This window comes from Microcebus murinus, chromosome 22, assembly GCF_040939455.1.
Source record: "Microcebus murinus isolate Inina chromosome 22, M.murinus_Inina_mat1.0, whole genome shotgun sequence".
In the NCBI taxonomy this organism is placed as follows: Eukaryota; Metazoa; Chordata; class Mammalia; order Primates; family Cheirogaleidae; genus Microcebus; species Microcebus murinus.
The window spans coordinates 24085074-24107923 of NC_134125.1; the positions used below are offsets into that span (position 1 = coordinate 24085074).

The following is a 22850-nucleotide window of genomic DNA, read 5'->3' on the forward strand; positions in this document are numbered from 1 at the left end:
GGGACTACAGACGCACACCATGACTCCCAGCTAATTTTTCTATTTTTGGTAAAGATAGGGTCTCACTCTTGCTCAGGCTGGTCTTGAACTCCTGAGCTCAAGTGATCCTCCAGCTTTGGCCTCCCAGAGTGCTAGGATTACAGGCATGAGCCACCAAGCCTGGCCATCTCCTATGTATTCTTTCTCAGGAAACTACTTGTTCTGAGAGCCTCCACCTAAATGGGGGCTCCAGCATCAGAGCAGCTGGAAACCCTGCTCTCAAGGGAAATGAAGGGGAGCTGGACTTGTGTTCAAAGTGTGCCTTTCATGGGATTCTTCTTGTACCTGGAGGATGGCCTTATGCCTAGTTGTCCGACCCGTGACCAGGGTCCCTCACATGGGAAACTTATTTATCCTCACAGATGCCCTTTTGGCTCTTGTCTGACCCGTGTCCAGTTTATGCCTGACTGACCATTACTCTGGAGCTGTGAGCCCAACCTGTGTTCTGCCTGGTATCCTGGGGAAACATAGACTCAGGCAGCCCCTGGTTCTTCTGATGAAAGGTACAAATTCAATATACCACCAGAATAGGAAGTAAGTTCAAAGATTTTTATTTACAGATCTTGGGTAGGGAGGGCACGATGAGTTCGGAGAGAAATCCTCTGTCCCTTGGTCACATAAGGCAAAAATGAAGAATTTAGCAGAGAGAGAAAAATGCATGGCAACTAGCAGTATATATAAGGGAACAGAGTGTGGTCACTTTAAGTTTACAGGCAAATGCCTAGGTTGTCCATTTAAAGGAAGTGGCAGGAAAGTGGGGAGCCCAGTCTGCTAGACAGGAGAGATGCTTCTCAGTTCAAATCTCTGGCCACCAGCTAGAGCCATTTGAGGGTGATGTAGAACTGGACACTGTATCAAGGGTAACCAAGCCCCGAGTCTGGGATGAGAAAGTGAAACTTGTATTCAACACAGATGCCTAGGTGACATAAAATGATAATAATCCACTACACTACTTGACCCAAATAAGGGTGTAAACCAAGAAAGAGGAAGATGTGGGAATGGAGAAATGCAAGAGCAAGGCAAAGGGACTCCTGAGGGACGCCCCAGGATGACGGCAAGGGGAGATGCCAGGACGACAACCGTGTGACCAGTAGAGGGGGCACCTAATCCAGTCCAAAGCAGTCAGGAGGCTCTGGGGCAGACACCTGCAAAGAGGTGAAACTGATAGACTGTGTCTAAAGAACACATGACAGGGGTTCAGGAACTGGTAGAATGTCTGGGGCTGAACTTGTGGCAAGTATGTAGAAAACAAAGCAGACTCCAGAGAAAACAGAAAATTATTCAGGAAAAGAGATCGAAGTTGACAAAACAACCTGGTAGAGAACAGAGGGCGGATGGAACAGGAAGGGCACGTGGATGTAGAGGGCCAAGAGGGGCAAAGGACCATACTGACTTCTTCATCAGGGGGATGTTGACAGGTGAAGAGAAACTGAAGCCGGGCGCGGTGGCTCACGCCTGCAATCCTAGCACTCTGGGAGGCTGAGGCGGGCGGATTGCTTGAGGTCAGGAGTTCGAAACCAGCCTGAGCAAGAGCAAGACCCCGTCTCTACTATAAATAGAAACAAATTAATTGGCCAACTAATATATATATAAAATTAGCCGGGCATGGTGGCGCATGCCTGTAGTCCCAGCTACTCGGGAGGCTGAGGTAGAAGGACTGCTTGAGCCCAGGAGTTTGAGGTTGCTGTGAGCTAGGCTGATGCCATGGCACTCACTCTAGCCTGGTCAACAAGCAAGACTCTGTCTCAAAAAAAAAAAGAAACTGAAAAATTAGGAAGCAGCAACACTAACAAAGGTAAATTCAAAAGGAACCAGCTAAGTGTTGAAAGTAGCTGACACTGGGGAGAATAGCTGTGTTTTTGGTAACAGACCTTGTAGATCCTATCTAACTCTAAACCACCAGCATGTATAACTCTAATAAAAATAAAAAGTAATGCAGGCCAGGCGCGGTGGCTCATGCCTGTAATCCTAGCACTCTGGGAGGCCGAGGCAGGCAGATTGCTCGAGGTCAGGAGTTCAAAACCAGCCTGAGCAAGAGCAAGACCCTATCTCTACTATAAATAGAAACAAATTAATTGGCCAACTAATATATATATAAAAAATTACCTGGCCATAGTGGCGCATGCCTGTAGTCCCAGCTACTCAGGAGGCTGAGGCAGTAGGATTGCTTGAGCCCAGGAGTTTGAGGTTGCTGTGAGCTAGGCTGATGCCACAGCACTCTAGCCTGGGCAACAAAGTGAGACTCTGTCTCAAAAAAAATAAATAAAAATAAAAAATAAAAGTACACTCTGGGAGGCTGAGGCGGGCAGATTGCTCGAGGTCAGGAGTTTGAAACCAGCCTGAGCAAGAGTGAGACCCTGTCTCTACTATAAATAGAAAGAAATTAATTGGCCAACTAATATATATATATAAAATTAGCTGGGCATGGTGGCGCATGCCTGTAGTCCCAGCTACTCGGGAGGCTGAGGCAGAAGGATTGCTTGAGCCCAGGAGATTGAGGTTGCTGTGAGCTAGGATGACGCCACGGCACTCACTCTAGCCTGGACAACAAGCGAGACTCTGTCTCTAAATAAATTAATTAATTAATTAATTAATTAAATAAAAGTAATGCAGAGCAAAGGTACATGGGCTGTGTGTGCTGGCTCACACCTGTAATCCCAGAACTTTGGGAGGCTGAGGCAGAAGAATGGCTTGAGGCCAGGAGTTTGAGGTTATAGTGAGCAGTGATCACACCACTGCACTCCAGCCTGGGTGGCAGACTGAGACCCTGTCTCTAAATAAAAAATAAGTAGAAAAATTAAACAAAAAAAGGTACATGGTACCAGGAATATTCTGATAGGGAGGCCAGTTCTGGGCTGAGGTCTGGTGGTGAAAAAGCGCCAGAGTGGGAGGGGGGCCACAGGACATCAGCTGCAAGGAATTACAAAAGTCAGGAGAGAGACGCTGGTAGCTGGGTGGATTCAGAACAATTTGGGAAGGAGAATTGACAGGACCCGACAACAGACTGGGAGGCCGCGGGCCCTGGTTTCCTGGTGATGTTGACAGAGAATCTTTCTATAGATGAGAAAACAAAGGAGATTTTTTTAGACAATCTGATAGCAGACACTCTTGGTAACATGGAGATAATACACGATTGTATGAAAGCGGCAAAGAAAGGGCCACAAAAGAGACTTACTCCATGCTTCCTGGAAACAGATGATGTTGACTCCGCACACTGCTGCCACCTCTACAATGGCCTCTATGCATTTGTGAAGGGCAGTGACCTGACAATTTAGAAAGCAAGGATTAAATTCTGCTTAATTCAACATGAAAAATTAAAGAATGTTTAAAAATGTTAAAAATTTAAAAATGTTTTAAATCAAGGATTAGAATCCATTTAGTTCTATCAGTAATATAATTTTTATGATCTCATCACAATGTACATGGAAGAACAAACCCCCACCTGGCCAGGTAGGAGATGAGTAGGGTAGGCAGGTTCTAATATTTCCCTCAGGTCCTATACCTGCAGGAGAAGGTGGAAGTGCAGAGACTCACAGACACTTGGACACTGCCTCAGTTTCCTCACCTGGTCCTGGGGAGACCACCACTTGCTCTGCAGGGTTGCTGAGAGGCATGAGTGAGAACAGTGCTTGCTTACCATAGGCAGGGCCCCCACACACAAACAACTCCTGGATCAGCTGCTCTTTCAGCCTGGGACAGTCCTGCCACCAAGGCACTAGATGAGCCTTGTCCTGCTACTTCTTCTGTGTCCATCTATTTTTTGTTTTTTTTAGAGGTAGTGTCTCACTCTGTCACCCAGGTTGGAGTGTAGGAGCACAATGATAGCAGCTCATTGTAGCCTCAAACTCCTGGGAAGAAGCCATCCTTCTGCCTCAGCCTCTCAACTAGCTAGGATTACAGGTGCAAGCCACCACACCGGCTAATTCTTTTCTATTTTTTTGGAGAGATGAGGTTTTGCTATGTTGCCCAGGCTGGCCTCAAACTCCTGGGCTCAAGGGATCTTCCTGCCTCAGCCTCCCAAATGCCTAGTATTACAGGCGTGAGACACTATACTTGACTATTGTGTGCCTCTTATCATGGGACACCTCACCTTTCCAGCTCTTCTAAATCCCCATTCTTTGGTGTATGCTGTGCCCTCAGCCAGGAATGTGCTTCCCTCCCCCTCTACCCAGTCTTCTGGAGGTGTTATCAGTGTCACTTGTCACCTGTAAGCCTCTGTAGACTCTCCCAGCTGTGGGCCAAGTGTCGAGGTAGCCCTGGCTTTTGGTAGTCCCCGCGGCAGGGCTGTTCCCATTGTGTTACGCTATTCTTCCACTGTCTATCACTCCCAGGACCTCACAGGCTACTTAGGGGCAGGAAGAAAGCATCCTCATTGTTTTCTTATCCTCAGCAGGATGCCTGGCTCCCAAGGGACACTAAGAAGTGTTTGTTCAAAGAAAGATGAAAGGAACCAGGCTAAAAATCCAGAAGCACAGCTCTTTGCAAATGCCCTTAGTGTCCTCCCCTGAAAGGCTGTGCATGCCAGGGCTCCATGGATATCTGGTGATGGTGCCAGCCATGTGAACACACACTTGATGGCATTGGCAATATGCAGGGCATACTTCTATGTGCTGTAGGGGTGAAGAGAACATCACTGGCTCTGCAACTTGACAGTATGGGGAAACCTCCACAAACGAGTCCAGAGACAAAAAGCAAACCAAGAACCAGACCTCTGTTAATGCAACAAAAGCAAAGGGAGGACTAATGTGAAAGATGATGCAGATTCTGACCTGAAATCCGAGTGACCTCAGTTTTCTCAAGAATCCCTAAGAATTTTCAAGCACGCTATATCCTGAGGAAGCCTCTGCAGAGAAAGCCCTCAAAGTTTGAGCAGCTGGAGGAATGCTGTGGAGAAGTATATAAAACAAACTACCAGTATCTGTGACAGCATGTTTCTTTAGGGAAATACAAGATGCTGTCACGTTTATTTACTAACTCTAAGGTCAGAAGCAAATATCTATCTATTCCTGTAAGCCTGCAGGCACCATCAGCTGACAGACTTCTGGGCATAGTGAGTCCCTGCCCTTAGGATTAAGGCAGAGGACAGTCTTGACTAGTGTGTGCTGGCTGGCAGCCGCCTGGCAGGTGACTGAGAGGCAGCGTCCCATTGAGAGAGCAGATGAGCCACCCAAAAGGGTACCCTCCCAGTTGATAAATGGAACTTCAGATCAATAGTTGGAGAATAAGTGGAACAACAGTGAGGAGGAAGGATAGAAAGGGTAAGAACCAATGGCCTGGTGTAGTGGCTCACACCTATAATCCTAGCACTCTGGGAGGCCAAGGTGGGAGGATCACTTGAGGTCAGGAGTTCGAGACTAGCCTGAGCAAGAGCGAGACCCTGTCTCTACTGAAAATAGAAAAATTAGCTGGGCATTGTGGCGCTCTACTGTAGTCCCAGCTATTCAGGAGGCTGAGGCAGAAGGATCGCCTGAGCCCAGGAGTTTGCCACGGCACTCTACCCAGGGTAACAGAGTGAGACTCTCAAAAAAAAGGGGGCGGGGAAGGATAAGAACCAGAAGAGAGAGAAAAGAAAGAGATGCAGGCTGGGGAGAAGCAAGAACGCCAGGGAAAGAACGTCTCTGCTGCCATTCAAGGTGTCTGAGCCTATAGGCCCAAGTGAGTGGCCAGCCAGGGACAGAGGAGTGTGCAAAGGATGCCACAGCCCTGTTTAGGTATTTACAGTCAAAAGTGGCCGCACCTGTTCTGCCACTGGGGCATCCGTGGGGAGGGGTGTTCTGTTCTGAACTAGCCCCACACGCACAATGCGGGGTGGTCTCAGCTGCTCCTCGGCTGCCTCAAAAGCATATCCCTGCAGTTCAAACTCTTCCCTGGAAGCAGCTTCGAAAGCTCTGCTGGGCAGATCAAGCTTCCTGGATGGGCAAGAAAAGAGGAAGATGATTTTAATGCAGTCTGCTGCACTGAAAAGCCCCTCCCACCCCAGGCAAAGAAACAGTGAGGGCGTCTTGGCTAGAGGGCACCCAGTGCCAGGGCCCAAAGGGGCTGGGGAGCAAGAGGGACCAGCCACAACCGGACATTACAATGGACCTGGATGTGACTCCTAGTTAGTGGGGAGACCTCAGCGGGGAAGCAGCCTGCTTAGGGCTGGCAAAGGGGCGACCAGTCAAGAGGTTGGTGCTTTACAGTTGCCGAAATCAGGGCAGGGATTAAAGTTCCAGCAGTCAGCACAGAAAGGATCGAGCAGATTCCCCAAAATGATTCTGAACTAAAATCGGACTGCTAAATGGAGCCTAGGGGCTGGGGTAGGCTGTGTTCACAGAGAGGGACTTGGAGAATGAGGCTCAGGAGACAGGCTGGATGGGGGAGGCCATGAGCTGTGACCATTATGGCCAATAAGGATCCCCACTTCCCTGTCCCTGCTGCCGCTCCCACTGGGGGGCCAGTTCCATGCCCGGTGCTGGGTGGGCTTGGTGGGGTCTGGGTGCTCAGACTGAAGGCCCAAGTGCTCATCCAGGTTTGTGGTTTGCTGATAAGGGCTAGAGGATTATGTATAAAACCTCCCACTGAAGTGACCATTGGCCAAAAAGCAAATACCTCCAGATGCCTGTTGCATGCCTGGAGCTGGGGTGAAACCCACAGAGGCATGGGACATGGCCCCCAGCCAGGAAGCTTACCATCTAAGCGTGAGGTGGTTATGAAATACCCAGAGAACACATCAAAAAATAACTTGACAGCCATTATCTAATAATAATATTTCTCTCCTACTTTAAATCACTTTCTTAAAGACGTTTCTTTCAAAATCACAGCCCTGTCAGCCCAAGCCCCCTGTCGCCGCCCCCTGCCAGGCACTTTCCATGTGATGGCCCTGACAGCTCTGAGTTCGGTTCCGCCCTTGACAATCAGCCTGCTTTTCAAATAGTCAAGTTTCCCTTCACTCTGGCAGGTTAGAAATAGCAGCAGTGCCCACACTGCGCCTCCCCTTGCTGTGACTGCCTCAGACAGTCCTCCCACCCTCAGGCGGAAGGGCCCCTCTCATAGGCCTCAGCCCCAGGGCAAGTTCACTGTGATGGACACAATCACAAAACTTTCCAGTAGCTACAATTCTAGTAGACGTGGGAAGTCACAGGGAGAAAAAGGATAAAAGCTATGTGTGTCTACGACCTGTGGGCCTGGGAGCCGGACCACTCTATGGGAGTGTCCTGGCGGGTCCTGCCCTCAGCCTATGGTCTCACACCAGGAAGCCACCAGATGGAAGAGCTCTTCCCCAGGGTGTGCAAACCTGGCTGTGACCACCACCTCTATCCATGGCCGCAGCGGTCCTCCCTGCCCATCTTTCCATGATGAACAACTTCCCCTCCACCTAAGCTGCGTGCTGCCTCCACCCTGGCTGGCCAAGGCTCCCCACTTCCTCATCTCCCAGCTCCCTGTGCACACTCATTCGTTTATGTCCACTCAAAATTTATAGGTTGAAATCCTAACCTGTAATGTGATGGGGCCCTCTGGGAGGGGATTAGGTCATGAGGGTGGAGCCATCACGAATGGGATTAGTGCCCTTATGAAAGAGGCCTGAAGGAGCTTGCTTGCCCCTTGAACCGTGTGTGGACACAGTGAGAAGGCGCCATCTGTGAACCAGGAAGTGGGCCCTCACAGTATATCAAATCTGCCACTGCCTTGATTTTGGACTTTCCAGCCTCTATAACTGTGAAGAATAAATTTCTGTGGTTTATAAGCCTCCTGGTCTATGGTATTTTGTTATAGCAGCCTGAAAGGACTAAGACAGGCAGTAATCAGCCACAGCTCAGGAGGGCAGAGACCAGCAAATGAGCCACAATCTCAGGGAGGCTGCATGTCCCCAGCTGCACACCTTGGGCCCTATAAGTTGGCTTTTAGATCCCCCAGCCCTCAGTGCCTTTCCTCCAACTTCAAGGAGAAAAGCCCTTCACTTCCCATCCTGGGCCTGGCCCTGGCCCTGGCCCACCCTCCCACTCCCGTCTCTCCCACCCAGGGTCAAGGCAGACCTCTCGGGAAGATGCCAGCTCCTGCCTCCTCAACAACTTCATCTTTCCCCCTCTAATGGCTCTTCACCATCAGCGTTTTAAATAATCTAAACTACAGCTTTGTTATAAAAGAAACATATGCTCATGAGGGGAAAATCAAATAGTGGGAAAGGGTATAAAATGAAAAATAAACTCCTCTCTTCACCCCACCCCTAAGTCCCAGTCCCAAACCTCAGGGACAACCCCTCTTAGCAATGTTTTATGCATCTTTCCAATATTTTTCTATGTATGTGTGTGTACTATAAACACGATGGCATCATTCTGTATTTTCTGCTTTTCAACTTGCCTTTTCCACTGCACAATATACACAGCTTGGACATCTCTCCCTGTTAGCACCTACAGACTCACCATACCCACCATTTAAGCTGTTAGCAACAGTGGGAGGCTGGGGGGCAGTGAAAGAATGAGGAGCCTGGTGAGCATGCAGGCACGTGAGTGCGATTCACACACATCCTTCTTGTTCCCTCACTTTCTGTTCTCCCACACAGGGAGCTTCTGCACACACTTCCCCTCAGCTCAGACCCCACCTCCAACTCCCCACCTTAAGAACTGCCACCAGCCATTGCTAAAGCCAGTGGATTTCCTGCTGTCTTCACCTACTAGACATCTCTGCACCATCTGATTCTTCTTTCCCTGTCCTGCCCTGGAGTCCTCCCACCGCTGCATCCTCACCTTGAGTCTCCCACAAAGTCTCAGTTCCTCTAATCCCTTTAATATATGGGTTCTCGGTCAGGCGCGGTGGCTCATGCCTGTAATCCTAGCACTCTGGGAGGCTGAAGTGGGCGGATCACTCATGGTCAGGAGTTCGAAACAAGCCTGAGCAAGATTGAGACCCTGTCTCTACTATAAATAGAAAGAAATTAATTGGCCAACTACTACATATAGAAAAAATTAGCAAGGCATGGTGGCACATGCCTGTAGTCCCAGCTACTTGGGAGGCTAAGGCAGGAAGATTGCTTGAGCCCAGGAATTTGAGGTTGCTATGAGCTAGGCTGATGCCATGACACTCTAGCAGGGGCAACATAGTGAGACTCTGTCTCAAAAAAAAAAAAATCTGTGTTCTCCATAATCACTGGGCCTCTCCCATTCTACACCTGCTCCTTCTCCACCTGGAATGACTATTTCCAGGAGAGCTCACAACCCAGCATCTCCCCACAAGGCCTACCTCAGCACAGCAAACCACCCCAGACATCTCTACCTAGAGACCCCAAAGATACCTGTAGTGGGCCGAACTGTGTCCCTATCCCAACACCTAGAACATGTGATTGAGATGTTATTGGGAAAAAGGGTCTTCACAGATAAAGTCAAAGTCAGGATCTCAAGGTAAGATCATCCTGGATTACCTGGGTAAGCTGTAACCACAATAACAAGTATTCTTATAAGACACCCAGAGGAAGACACAGAGACAATAGCAGGAGAAGGCCATATAGAGACAGAGACTGGAATGCCAGAAGTCACCAGAGGCTAGAAAAAGCAAGAAGGCATTCTCCCCAAGACGTTTTGAAGGGAGTATAACGCTGCTGAGACCTTGGTCTTATACTTCTGTTCTTTAGAACTATGAGAATATATTTTTGTTGTTTAAGCCACCCAGTTTGTGGTAGTTTGTGACAGCCACCCTAGGAATTAAATAGCACCTCTAACTCAACTCATCCAAAGCTTAACTGATCATCCTTTTCCAAAACTGCTCCTGAGTCCACCAGTCCCAGAAGCCAGCAGGTCGTCACCTCTCTTAACATGCCTGCAGTCCACACCGTACACCGGCCTTGCTCAGACTTTTAGGAGTCTTCTGCTTTTCCACCCTAGGCACTCTGTTTGCGTTGGACCTAGCATCTTTTACCTGCTCTTTTCCAGTACATTCTTGATACAGCCACCAGGGCAAATTGTTTGAAGTCTGTCACAATTACCAGGACACAATTTTATTGCCTCAGAGCCCCCAGGATCCACCCCGGCTACTCCCGCCTACTCTCCTGAGTTTTCCTCCATGACCACTGCTCTCATATGTGCAGTCCCCAAATGGGCATGTCTGGGGACATGTGACTTTCCTGTCTTCTAACAAACTCCTGTCTGTCGGGATGTAACTCAAGCATGGCACCCACAGGAAGCCTTACTGACCTCCTCCAACCCCAAACTTGTAAATTCTCTCAAGCTCTCCCTGCATCCTTCTCTTACAATGTAAGGCAACCATCAACAGATGGAAAGCGCCCAAGGGCAGGAACCGAGGCTTACTCCCTAGTGCAGGAAACTAAAATAAGCACTCAACAAATGTTAGTCAAGTGAATGAATGCTTTTTGGTTCTGGCTGTCTTAAAATTGAGAGTCTGTGTTCTCTGGGGATTTCATCTGTCTGGCACAGACAAAGACCCATTTAGCCCATTCACTTAGCAAACATTTACGAAGCGTAGTAACTGGGAGGAAAGGCGGTCTTGTGTGGAGCACAGTGGCAGTCTGGAGGAAGGGCTGAGGACAAGTGGGGTGGGGGACACAAGTGGCCCCAATCAAGTCGTGCTTTAAGGAGTGAACAGGAGTTTAAGTAGGAGAAGAGTTTTTACATGAGTGATAAATTTCTATTTTCAGTTTGAAATCTCATTCATAGCCAAATCCCACACAATTCCAAGGACTGAGCAAGTATAAAGGTTTATACCTTTTGGAATAAAATCTGGAAGGGTAAATGCTGAGTGGAACAGAAGAAAATCGAGTACAAAAAGAGGAGAGGAAAGTGGGGCCCACTTACTCAGTTCTTGTGAGCCAAACCCAGGAAGAGGCCTGGCAGTCACTAGTCAATAGATGCTGGCTCCCATTTTACCACCCATCATCATCTCCCCACTGTGGAGTGATGCAAGCCCTCAGGTAAAACACCTCTTGCATGGTAGTCTTCGGCCTGACCTCAGCCCTGCTCCAGAATGTGCTCCAACCAGTCACCTCTGTGGGAAACTCATTTTTCTTTTCCTAAGACCCTTCTGTTTTACCTCTGACACCCATGAGTTCGCTCCATCTTTTTTCCAAGAGAACATGCCCACCTCACCCTTAAAACAAATTCTCATCCCTAGAAGCCTGAGCCTTCATTTGCTTTATTTAAGTAAGATACCTTCTTTGGGAGCCCAGCTCTAAGATACTTCCAGTTATTAGTCTTTCCAGGTGCAGTGGGAAGTAGAGTGCAGCATGAGCACATTGGGAAGGGCTTTCATCTAGCCCTTCTTTGGGAATGAAGAGCCCTTTCTGACAAAGTTCTGTACCACCTCACCCCAAAAGGCAGCTGTGCTAACTTTACCCATCCACTACCTGTGAAAAGACCTTTGGATCTGAGGTCTAACCTCCCTGCAGTAACTCCACAGCAGCCACGGGAACCACTAATCCAGTTAACACTCTTCTGTCAACAGAAAAGAAGCCAAACTCTGTAAAATAACATAAAGAGGTTTATTCTGAGCCAAATTTGAGGACCAAAACTCAGAGCCATGCCCAAGACACCTTGAACAAGTAGACTCGCTGTGGCTGGGTTATAGTTTGGTTTTATACATTTCAGGGAGACAGGGATTACAGGTAAAGTCATAAATCAATAATACATGGAAGGCATACATTGGTTTGGCCTGAATAGGTGGGACATCTCAAAGTGGGGGATTTACAGGTTACAGGTGGGTTTAAAGACTCTTTGACTTGTAATTGGTTAAAAAATGAAGCTTTGTTTAAAGGCTTGGAAAGTTTTTAGATAAAGAAGTCTGCTAATGAGAGACAAGCAACCAGACATATATTTGTTGTGTAAATTGAGGACCTGTATTTGTCTTGAACAGCATTAGGCCTGCTAATGAGTTACAAAGGATGTCACCAAGAAGGAGAGGGGCATGATGAGGTTCGTGCGACCTCCCTCCCCATGGCAGGCAATATAGTTTTAGGGTATTCCCCTGGCCAGGAAGGGGTCCATTCAGTCAGCTGGTGGAGGAGAAGCCTTAAGATTTTATTTTTAGTTCACAATTCAGTTACAGGTGAGCTGTTCAAATTCCTGCTGCAAGGTCATGGAACATGCAGTCTGCCTGGATTGGGGGAGGCTAGGGGCCTCCACCAAATGAGCAAGGAAGTGGAAGGTAATTTAGTCAGGAGCTGCACGGGGTCAGAGTTTGGATGGCATTCTAAGAGCTCAGGAAATCCCTTAAAGAGTTTTAAGCAAAGGAGCAATAGGATATGATTTACATTTTAAAGGGATCCTTCCGGTTGCTACAGGGAAGACTGGACTGAAGAGAAATAAGAGTGGAAGGGAAGTGTCTTTTCCAGCTTTGCTCAGCCTTCAGAAAGTCCTAGCGATGCACACAACTTGCTGGCAGTGGGGAAAAAAAACAAACATTTGCACTGAGTGTGGTAACTAACTCCTACGGCTTGTTAAGTGGGAAAGGTTCCCTCACAAACTAGATTCAGCCAGCCTCTACCTCCAAGAGTGGCCAGAGGTCCCGTCACTGCAGGAAGGAGGGTCTGGGGCTGGACAATCAGTACCTCTGCTAGAGGTGTCTGGCTGGAGGACAAGCCCAGCTCTGGGGAGGAAGCCGACCATTCAAAAGGGGAAGGAGTGTTGGGGTGGCCAGAGAAAGCCCTGCAAAGCAAAAATCAGTCCCTTTCCTTCCTGTTCCAGGTATCCAGTTCCGGGCCACTTAAGGGAGATGTGATATATAAAGGTCACCCTGGAATCCTGGGGGCCGACACGTCAAAACCCAGTATGGTCTCTGCCTACCAACTCAGGGCTTCGTCACCGCCTCGTCAGAGCCCTTCAGACCCCGAAGGCCTCCGCCCTGTTCCCCCAGACCCGCACTCGGCGGCCCCAAGACCTCCCAACTCAGCCTCTGGGCCCCAGACCTGGTCTCCTTTCCATAGAGAATGCGCTTCACTTCTCGCAACTCTGCGGGCGGAATGTGCTTCTCCAAGCACTGCTCCAGCGACTCCCACTCAGCTCCCGCCATGGCCAGAGTCCGCGAGCGCCCCGCTTTCAGACGCACACTGCTGCCCTTTGCCCCCAGCGGGCGCAGAAGGCCGGGCTGGGCACGCGCCCTCCCCCGCCTGCGCAGCCTCCGCGGGGAGAGCTCACGTGCGGACACGCCCTCGCCTCGTGTCTGCGCGCCGCCAATCAGCGCTCCAGGGCTTCGCGGGTGGCCCCACCCCCTGCCCTTAGCGCTCCCTCAGCACGCGGCAGGACACGCCCCCCCCAGCCGGGCGGGCCGCCCCGGGCCCGGGTTCCCTGGGTGTCTCCGGCCCTGTCGCTCTGCCTTGCCTGAAGGTTCCACGCCTCACCTGCGCCGAGGTGTCCGGGCCGGGTCCTGGAGAGGGAGGGTGAGGGAGGCTGGGCGCGGGTCTGAGGTAAAGGGCGACCAGCGGGTCCCCTCAGTCCCTCCCGGGTGCATTCCCGCCGCGACCCCGGTCTCGGGTCCGCGGAACAGGGGCAGCGTGCCGGGCCAGCCAGCCGTGGGGGACTGCCCAGGAGGGCACGGGGCGGGTTTTGGCGTCCCGCGGGCAGGACGCAGGACTTCTATCTGCCGGGGGCCCTTCATGTCTGAGGAGTTCTGAACCCCGAGGTGCCAGGCTCGGAGTCCAGGATGGTACTTGGCGCGACTTCGTTTGAGCCGAAGGGGAGGTGATGAGGCGACGGAAGAATGCGATCCCCTGCGCCTGTGTGGAGTTGATACTGAAAGTGCGGGTCCCGGGGGGCGGGCCCTAGGGCTCTGGCGTCCGCAGTGGGGTGCCCCTCAGGCACTTTCCTGGAGTGGGGGGCGCTTGGGTCTGTTGCTGAGATGGCAGGAGTGAGAGCCCTGCTGGCTGCGCCCACTGACCCACAGGTGCCTCTCCTTCAGGAGCCAAAGAAGAGACTGAGAATTAGGGCAGGCAGCACGGTGAAGGGACCGGTCTGCCCTAATCCTGTTTAGCCACTTGCAAACCTTGTGTCCACGGGAAACTTCATCAGTCACTTAACTTGGGGCTTCGGTTGCTTTATCCGTAAAATAGGAATACAAAGATTACCTTGTAAGATAAGCACAAAGGGAACTAATTTATATCCAGAATTGCCTACGACATTAAAAGTAGGTGCTGGAGGGCCAAATACTTTAGATCCACCAATTCACAAGTTTTGTTCACTGTTTTGATAAATGTTAGCTGACAAGTTCTAGTATCCGATAGAGCTGCCTTTTCAAGAACACAAATTCTGAGGAATTTCTGTGTAAGGCACTGTCATAAGAGCAATACAGAGATGGATAACACCTAGTCCCTTTTCCCCATGATTTAAAGTAGAGGCAAACATATATATACTTGTAAATACAGGAGATTTAAATAATTTGGCATGAAAAAGGTATACAATGTGCAACAGAGTGCAAACGAAGGAGTGATGTCTGGCCTAGAAATGGAAATCATTGAAGGCCTCATGGAAGAGGTTTCAACTCCACCTCAAACTAAACTTGAACACCCTTTCTCAGGCCTACTCTTATGTACTGTATTCCCTATGTCCATCATGGCCTCTCCACCCACTCATATGAGAAGTTTTGGGGAGTCATCAACAACTCCTCCATGTTCTTTCTTTCCCCCATACAATCAGGCATCGAGTTCTGCTAAATTTATCTCCTAGATTTTGTTCTAATCCTTCCCCCTCCCTCCTCATGCCTGCAATCATGTCATCTTTTGCTTGAATTGTTGCCACTCTTCTTACTTGTCTCTCCACCTCCGACTTCTATCCTTAATTGTCTTTCTAAAACTAATAACATCCTTTGTACCTTCTCATTCAATGATTCTGTACCTGGAATCACCTTCTATCCTCCCATTTTATGACCTCCTACTCATCTTCCAAGATGTAGTTGAAACATTAACTCCCCTATAAAGTCTTCTCCAGTTGCCCCAGAAAAAGTTAGGCTCCGCCAGCCCTTCATAGATATCTCTCTTAGCACATTTGTCAAACACTATTGTTTAATTATTTCTGAACTCTGGTCAGGAACTGGATCTGACCCACTTTTGTATCTGTAGGGCTCTGGCACTCAATAAATGATTGTTGAAGGAATTAACTCTGAGATCATGGACAAATTCATTAAGGAGGTGACATTGAGCTGGAACTTGAAGCAGGAATAGAAACTATTATTTTTTACATTTCCTTGGTTTTGAGAGAGGATCTCACTCTTTTGCCCAGGCTAGAGTACAGTAGCACCGTCATAGCTCACTGCAACCTCCAGTGCCTGGGACCTATCCTCTTGCCTCAGCCTCTTGAGTAACTTGGACTATGGGGGCATGCCACCATGCTTGGCTAATTTTTTAATTGTGTTTGGTAGAGAAGGGGTTTCACGACATTGCTCAGGCTGGTCTTGAATTCCTGGGCTCAAACAATCCTCCTGCCTTGGCCTCCCAAAGTATTACAATTACAGGCATGAGCCACTGTTCCCAGCCTTAGAAACTACTGTTACTAGTTAAATTGCTTAATCCATCTTTCCCAATTGTTCAGTGACAGGTCATTCACACTAGGTCATTATAAACCAGTGTTTCACAAATATGAAACATTAACTTGAAAAGCATTTTAAAAAGTTGTATTAAAATTTTTATATTTGCCTGCTTTATTTTTTATTCTGATACCAAAATACTTCACTGGATCCTTCTGTGGTAATCATTTAAAAAGACTTTATTTCTTGGTAAAATCTCTAATGTCTTTAATAATAAAAGAAAAAAATTAAATAGTTTATTATATTTCATTTAAATTAAAATTTAAAAAATAAATAAATAAATAAAAATAAAAAGACTAGACTCTGCCCTAGGTTGTTTCTGCAACATCCAGCTAAACCCAAAGATTATAACTGCATACAAGCATACCAGAATGAGGGATTCTACCTTGTTTTGAAGAACAACTCTTTCTCTGACAACATGGTGTAATTTATGGATATATTAAATATAATCCATAAAGTAAGTGTATAAAAACACTGGAAGGATAGAAAACATATGACCTCAATATAGTGGTTACCCCTACAGAGGGAGGTAGGGAAATGGGATAAAGAAATGGGAATTATCTGTTGATATATAGTGTTTAAATTCTTTTTAAAGAGATCTGAAGTATATGACAATATTAACATTTTAAAAATCTGAGTGTTATTATCTATGTATTTTTAAACCTATGCTTTTCTTTATGTTTGAAATATTTTTAAAAAATTATTTAATAGGAAAAAAGAGCTTTAAACCAGGAGTCAGGAAACCTACAGTTTAGTCTGGGTTCCCACCATGACCTCAGTTTTCCTATTGTAAGAAGGGCAGGAGAGGCCTAACGCTAGTGGCTCACACCTGTAATCCTAGCACTCTGGAGGCCAAGGCAGGAGGATCACTCAAGGTCAGGAGTTCGAAACCAGCCCGAGCAAGAACAAGACCCCGTCTCTACTAAAAATAGAAAGAAATTAATTGGCCAACTAAAAATATATAGAGAAAAAATTAGCCAGGCACGGTGGCGCATGCCTGTAGTCCCAGCTACTCGGGAGGCTGAGGCAGGAGATCGCTTGAGTCCAGGAGTTTGAGGTTGCTGTGAGCTAGGCTGATGCCACGGCACTCTAGCCTAGGCAAGAGAGTAAGACTCTGGAAAAAAAAAAAAAAAAAAAAAAAACAAGGGCAGAGAGGAGAAAGAATTGGGAAGACAATCTATACAGATGATTTAATTCTAATAATCTAGTCATATATAAATTCCTCTATATGCTTATTTATGACAAAAAAGTTTCATTATAGAAGCTGATTCTATGGAATGTGCTTCTCATTTGTTAAAAATGCATATCTGTTTTTAAGTATTACTTTTAAATTCACAGTGTGCCTTGATTTTAATCCTTGGGGAAGTTATTTAAGGAACTGTGGGGTTTGCTCATTAACATTTGAAGACTAAAATTTTATGATGATTGTGGGTGAGTAGTACTTACAAGGGCCACGACATGGATATCCTACCTGTTCCCTTTTCTCCTGTGAGCCAGAGGGGCAGCTTATGCCCTCATTCAGCACTTTATGGCACAGAAAGGCTTTTGCATCTTCTTGTCCCATTTGATCCTCCCAATAATACTGTGAATTAAGGGGATAGGGTCCTTGGTATTTTTCAGATTTCCAAGTTAAATATGATATTTACTGGAAATGAAGTAGAAAAGTCTTTTTTGAGACAGAGTCTCACTCTGTTGCCCCGGCTAGAGTGCCGTGGCATCAGCCTAGCTCATGGCATCCTCAAACTCCTGAGCTTAAGTGATCCTTCTGCCTCAGCCTCCCAAATAGCTGAGACTATAGGTGCGTACCACCACACCCACCTAATTTTCTTTTTTGTTTCTATTTTTAGTTGGCCGACTAATTTTTTCTATTTTTAGTAGAGATGGAGTCTCACTCTTGGTCAGGCTGGTCTCAAACTCCTGCCCTCAAGTGATCCTCCCACCTCGGCTTCCCAGAGTGCTAGGATTACAGGATTACAGGCATGAGCCACCACAACTGGCCCACAATCCATTTTAGTGTTAGTTGATCTACACTAAAATGCACTGATCAACTCCATTTTAGTAGGGAACTCTTAAAGATCCTACAGAAAGAACATCTGATGGCGCAAATGTCTCTGATATGGAAATGAGAAGCCCTGAGAGAAATATTTAGATCAAGAGTCTTCACCCTAGGCCGGGCGCTGTGGCTCACGCCTGTAATCCTAGCTCTTGGGAGGCCGAGGCGGGCGGATTGCTCAAGGTCAGGAGTTCAAAACCAGCCTGAGCAAGAGTGAGACCCCGTCTCTACTATAAATAGAAAGAAATTAATTGGCCAACTAATATATATATATATAAAAAAAAAATTAGCCGGGCATGGTGGCTCATGCCTGTAGTCCCAGCTACTCGGGAGGCTGAGGCAGAAGGATCACTCGAGCCCAGGAGTTTGAGGTTGCTGTGAGCTAGGCTGACGCCACGGCACTCACTCTAGCCTGGGCAACAAAGCGAGACTCTGTCTCAAAAAAAAAAAAAAAAAAAAAAAGAGTCTTCACCCATCAGATAACATTGTTTAATAGCCTAGTTTTTTCTGGAATATGCCCTATCTGATGCATCTTATACATTCCTATTGCTACTCTCCTTGTATAGGCTCTTACCATCTCCTAGATTACTTCAACCAACTCATAATCAGTCTTCCTTCTTCCCAACTTCAAATTCCCTCTGACCTTAGTTTCCAGGGTGATCCATGAGTTTAGGCTGAAGTCTAAGATGGCATGGCCCTCTGATTTAGTCTCATCTCATGCTATGCCTCTTCCCTACCCAGCATTGGGCTCCAGCATTGTCAAACTACTTCTAGTTGCACAAACACTGCACACCATTTCATGCCTCTCTTTGTTTAGCTCATTTTCACCTAGATAATTCCTGCTCTAACCTTAAGATTCAATTCAAATGTCTTCTGTTCAATAAAGCCTGCCTGGCTCCTTCAGGTTTGCTTAAGTTACCACTTCTGTGGTACCATAGCACTATGTGCAAGTAATATTGAATCTGTTAAGTTTCTTGAGTGGCATGTATTTGAATTTGTAGTGCTTTGCATATAACTGGTATTCAATACATGATTTTTTTTTTTTTTTTGAGACAGAGTCTCACTTTGTTGCCCAGGCTAGAGTGAGTGCCGTGGCATCAGCCTAGCTCACAGCAACCTCAAAACTCCTGGGCTCAAGCGATCCTACTGCCTCAGCCTCCCTAGTAGATGGGACTATAGGTATGCGCCACCATGCCTGGCTAATTTTTTGTATATATATTTTTAGTTGGTCAATTAATTTCTTTCTGTGTTTAGTAGAGACGGGGTCTCGCTCTTGCTCAGGCTGGTTTCGAACTCCTGACCTCAAGCAATCCGCCAGCCTCGGCCTCCCAGAGTGCTAGGATTACAGGCGTGAGCCACCGCGCCCAGCCTATAATCCTTTCTTTTCAACAAGACTTTTAGGTGTCTTTGTGTTCTGGTTATCAAGGACACAAGTAGTCTAAGTCCTTCAGCAGATCCAATAACAGCTGATATTGAGGTGGAGGGGTCTGTCCCTTTTGGACTGCTTCATATAGTATTAATACAATTCTATTTACTGGGAAGTTGCTGGTTCAATATCTCATGGTTCATCCCTCTCTGATTAGCTTCCTGGCCCATATTCCTTTGGATTAGGAATTTGGTGGGATCCTTAACCATGACATTCTTACAGAGAATATATATCAGACACCATTTTCAGAAATGTTCTAGCTGTAGGTAACAGATGGCTGCCTACTTGTATTTTGATCAACAGTAGTGTAAGAGAAAGAATATTAGGCCGGGCACGGTGGCTCACGCCTGTAATCCTAGCACTCTGGGAGGCCGAGGCGGGTGGATTGCTTGAGGTCAAGAGTTCGAAACCAGCCTGAGCAAGAGCAAGACCCCATCTCTACTATAAATAGAAAGAAATTAATTGGCCAACTAAAAATATATAGAAAAAATTGGCCAGGCATGGTGGTGCATGCCTGTAGTCCCAGCTACTCGGGAGGCTGAGGCAGAAGGATTGCTTGAGCCCAGGAGTTAGAGGTTGCTGTGAGTTAGGCTGACGCCACGGCACTCACTCTAGCCTGGGCAACAAAGCGAGACTCTGTCTCAAAAAAAAAAAAAAAAAAATATATATATATATATAGAGAGAGAGAGAGAGAGAGAGAAAATTAGCCAGGCATGGTGGCGCATGCCTGTAGTCCCAGCTACTCAGGAGGCTGAGGCAGAAGGATTGCTTGAGCCCAGGAGTTTGAGTTTGCTATAAGCTAGGCTGACGCCATGACACTCACTATAGCCTGGTTAACAAAGTGAGACTCTGTCTCAAAAAAAAAAAAAAAAGAAAGAGAAAGAATATTGGACTGGGTATTTAAATAACCCTGATTTTACTATTAGGTAACTGTACCTTTAGGTAAATTATTTGGTACCTCTTCCTAATCTCTAAAGTTAAAGGTATTGGACTAATTCTCATAAATTCTATGATTTTATGATTACTGAATTATGAGACCCTTTTTATTATCTGGATGGCAAGGGCAAGTAGAGTACATGCTGCCCTAATACCTTGGATATTAGTGCTTTAAGGAGAATACCTTGGGTATTAAGGCTAAGGACTAGGTATCACCTGTGTTGGAATGCCATGATATAGTAAGGACTGAACTGGATGAGGAATCCAAGGATTTAGGGTTTGCCCTTTTTCTACCTCTTTTTAGCTCTGTAACAATAGACAAGTTATAACTTTTCTGATCTCAATTTCTTCATCTAAAATGCGGATACTAATACCTTCCCTATTTTCTTTGATTTGAAAGAATCAAATAAGCTAAGTTGAAAAAACTTTGAAAATCTGGCCAAGCATAGTGGCTTATACCTGTAATATCAGTACTTTGGGAGGCCAAGGCAGGAGGATCACTTGAGGCCAGGAATTCGAGACCAGCCTGGGAAACATAGCAAGACCCTGCCTCTACAAAATGTTTTTAAAAATTATCCAGGCATGGTGGCACATCCCTGTAGTCCTAGCTACTTGGGAGGCTGAAGTGGGAGGATCATTTGAGCCCAAGAACCTGAGGTTACTGTGAGCTATAATCATGACACTGCACTCCAGCCTGGGTGACAGAGCAAGATCCTGTCTCAAAAAAAATAAGTAAATAAATATACATATATAAATATATATATACATATATATATATGAAGAAAATCTATATAGTATCATCTCCATATTTTTAATTTAGGAAAAGATGTTTAGATATAATTCTTCAATGAGAAATTATAAATATACCATCCTTAAATGTACTGGATGCTTATCTTTGAGTTATTTTTCCAATGGTGATAATGGCTTTGCATTGAATCATTTATAGTCTTTCCACCAGTTCTTCTGGCATTTGAAAGATGGGTAATTTTAAGGAAGGCTGCAGTCTGAGACCATGAATTAAAGTAAAGCTGACTAGCCTAAGCTGAACCCTAGTCCATGACTCATCACTAGTTTGTCTAATCCAGGTGTCCTCAAACTACAGCCCACGGGCCACATATGGGTGTTTTTGCCTGTTTGTTTTTTTTACTTCAAAATAAGATATGTGCAGTGTGCATAGAAATTTATTCATAGTTTTTTTTTAACTATAGTCCGGCCCTCCAATGATCTGAGGGACAGTGAACTGGCCTCCTGTTTAAAAAGTTTGAGGACCCCTGGCTAATCATTTGGTATAGTAAACTAAGCATAGGTTTATGTATCATAGGAATGCAAAAATCCCAGGTTTAATCATCAGGCCCCAAATTTTATGAGGTATCAGTGTGATAAATAAACCTTTCATTCTATCTTCTTCTCCCCCTAAAACAATTGTATGAGTATGCAATGGGCTTAGCAGTAGTATGTGTGGCATTTAGGGGTATTGAATTGACTATAAGCTCAGCATGAGTCAACAGTGAGTTGTGGCTGCAAAAAAAGCTAATACAGTCTTAGGTTGCAATTATGAGAATATAGTGTCCAGAATACAAGAAAAGTGACTCTGTTCTATACTGACCAGAGCACACCTGAAATTAGTCTATCTCTGGGCTAGATATACAGCATACAGATCATCTCGAATATGCAGAAAAGAGAGAGAGATGATATTGGTGAGAATATTTAGCAATAACAGGGTTGGGCCTGTTGGCTCATGCCTGTAATCCTAGCACTCTGGGAGGCCAAGGCAGGTGGATTACTAGAGGTCAGGAGTTCAAAACCAGCCTGAGCGAGACCCTGTCTCTACTATAAATAGAAAGAAATTAATCAGTCAACTAAAAATATATAGAAAAAATGAGCCGGGCATGGTGGCGCATGCTTGTAATCCCAGCTACTCAGGAGGCTGAGGCAGAAGGATTCCTTGAGCCCAGGAGTTTTAGGTTGCTGTGAGCCAGGCTGATGCCACAGCACTTTTACCCTGGGGCAAAGAGTGAGACTCTGTCTCAAAAGAACAACAACAGCATCAAAGAGGTTAATGCACTGGGAACATTTATTTAGCAAAACAAAGCAAACAAACTCAGGAAGGATATTGTCACTTTATTCGGATTTTTGAAGAGGGCCATGTATAAGAAGTTTCTGTTTATTTCACATGTCTCTTAGGAGAGGAAATGGAGTCAATGGATAGAAACTAAGGCAGGCATATTTCAGCCCAACACAGTATTTCCAACAGATGATGTCAAAAGATGAAATAGGCAGTCTCTGCAGACGATGAATTCTCCGTCATTCATGGTGTTCAAGTATGGTCCAGATAACCACTTGGTGGGAGTATTGTAGAAGAAAGTCAATAATCAGATGAGTAGTTGAGCTAGAGAGTCCATGATATCTGCGTATTGTTATAACATGGACCAAATAAACCTTACAGATATCAAATCCAAAGAACCATAAACAGGCCATAGAACAATACAAGATAGTTTGGTATTTGAAGAAGTAAAATCAGTAAGTGTGGTCTTACCGAAGAACAAAGTGATGGGAAGATTTTATTACTAATTTTTTTTAGTGTGTTGGGTTTGGTTGGGTTTAAAGGAAAAGGACCACTTTATTGCAAGAGTATATGGACCTTATATTCTGGGACCTAATGGTGACAGGAGTTCTTGTTCCAGAATCAGGAACAACTATCTCATAATTCCAAAGAACAATTTCAACCTGGAAGTGGTTGTATCTGGGGACCTGTTAGAGGATTAAAACACTGTATGGAGGTTAAGAGGCCAAGTAGTACACAGTTTAGAGGTGAAACAAGTGCATAGAAAGAATTAGATATTTGTTAAGGTAAGCCAAATAGACCTATATTCTGTACTTCACCATTTGTAAATAACT

At 46.1% G+C, this 22850-nt stretch overlaps 1 protein-coding gene across 3 annotated transcripts in view; it reads right to left on the reverse strand.

Moving 5' to 3' along the window:
* Positions 1-13154, reverse strand: part of UPB1 (beta-ureidopropionase 1) — a 32085-nt gene extending 18931 nt beyond the window's left edge. For 2 of the 3 annotated variants that reach the window (XM_075996738.1, XM_075996737.1), the window contains exons 1-3: positions 12929-13154; positions 5777-5948; positions 3215-3302 (exon numbers count right to left, since the gene is read on the reverse strand). In XM_075996738.1, coding sequence (XP_075852853.1) covers positions 3215-3302; positions 5777-5948; positions 12929-13032 — 364 coding nt within the window. In that variant the 5' untranslated portion in view covers positions 13033-13154. The remainder of the gene's footprint in view (positions 1-3214; positions 3303-5776; positions 5949-12928) is intronic. The other variant, XM_012749287.3, reaches the window with a different exon arrangement.
* Between the last annotated feature and the right edge of the window lie 9696 nt (positions 13155-22850).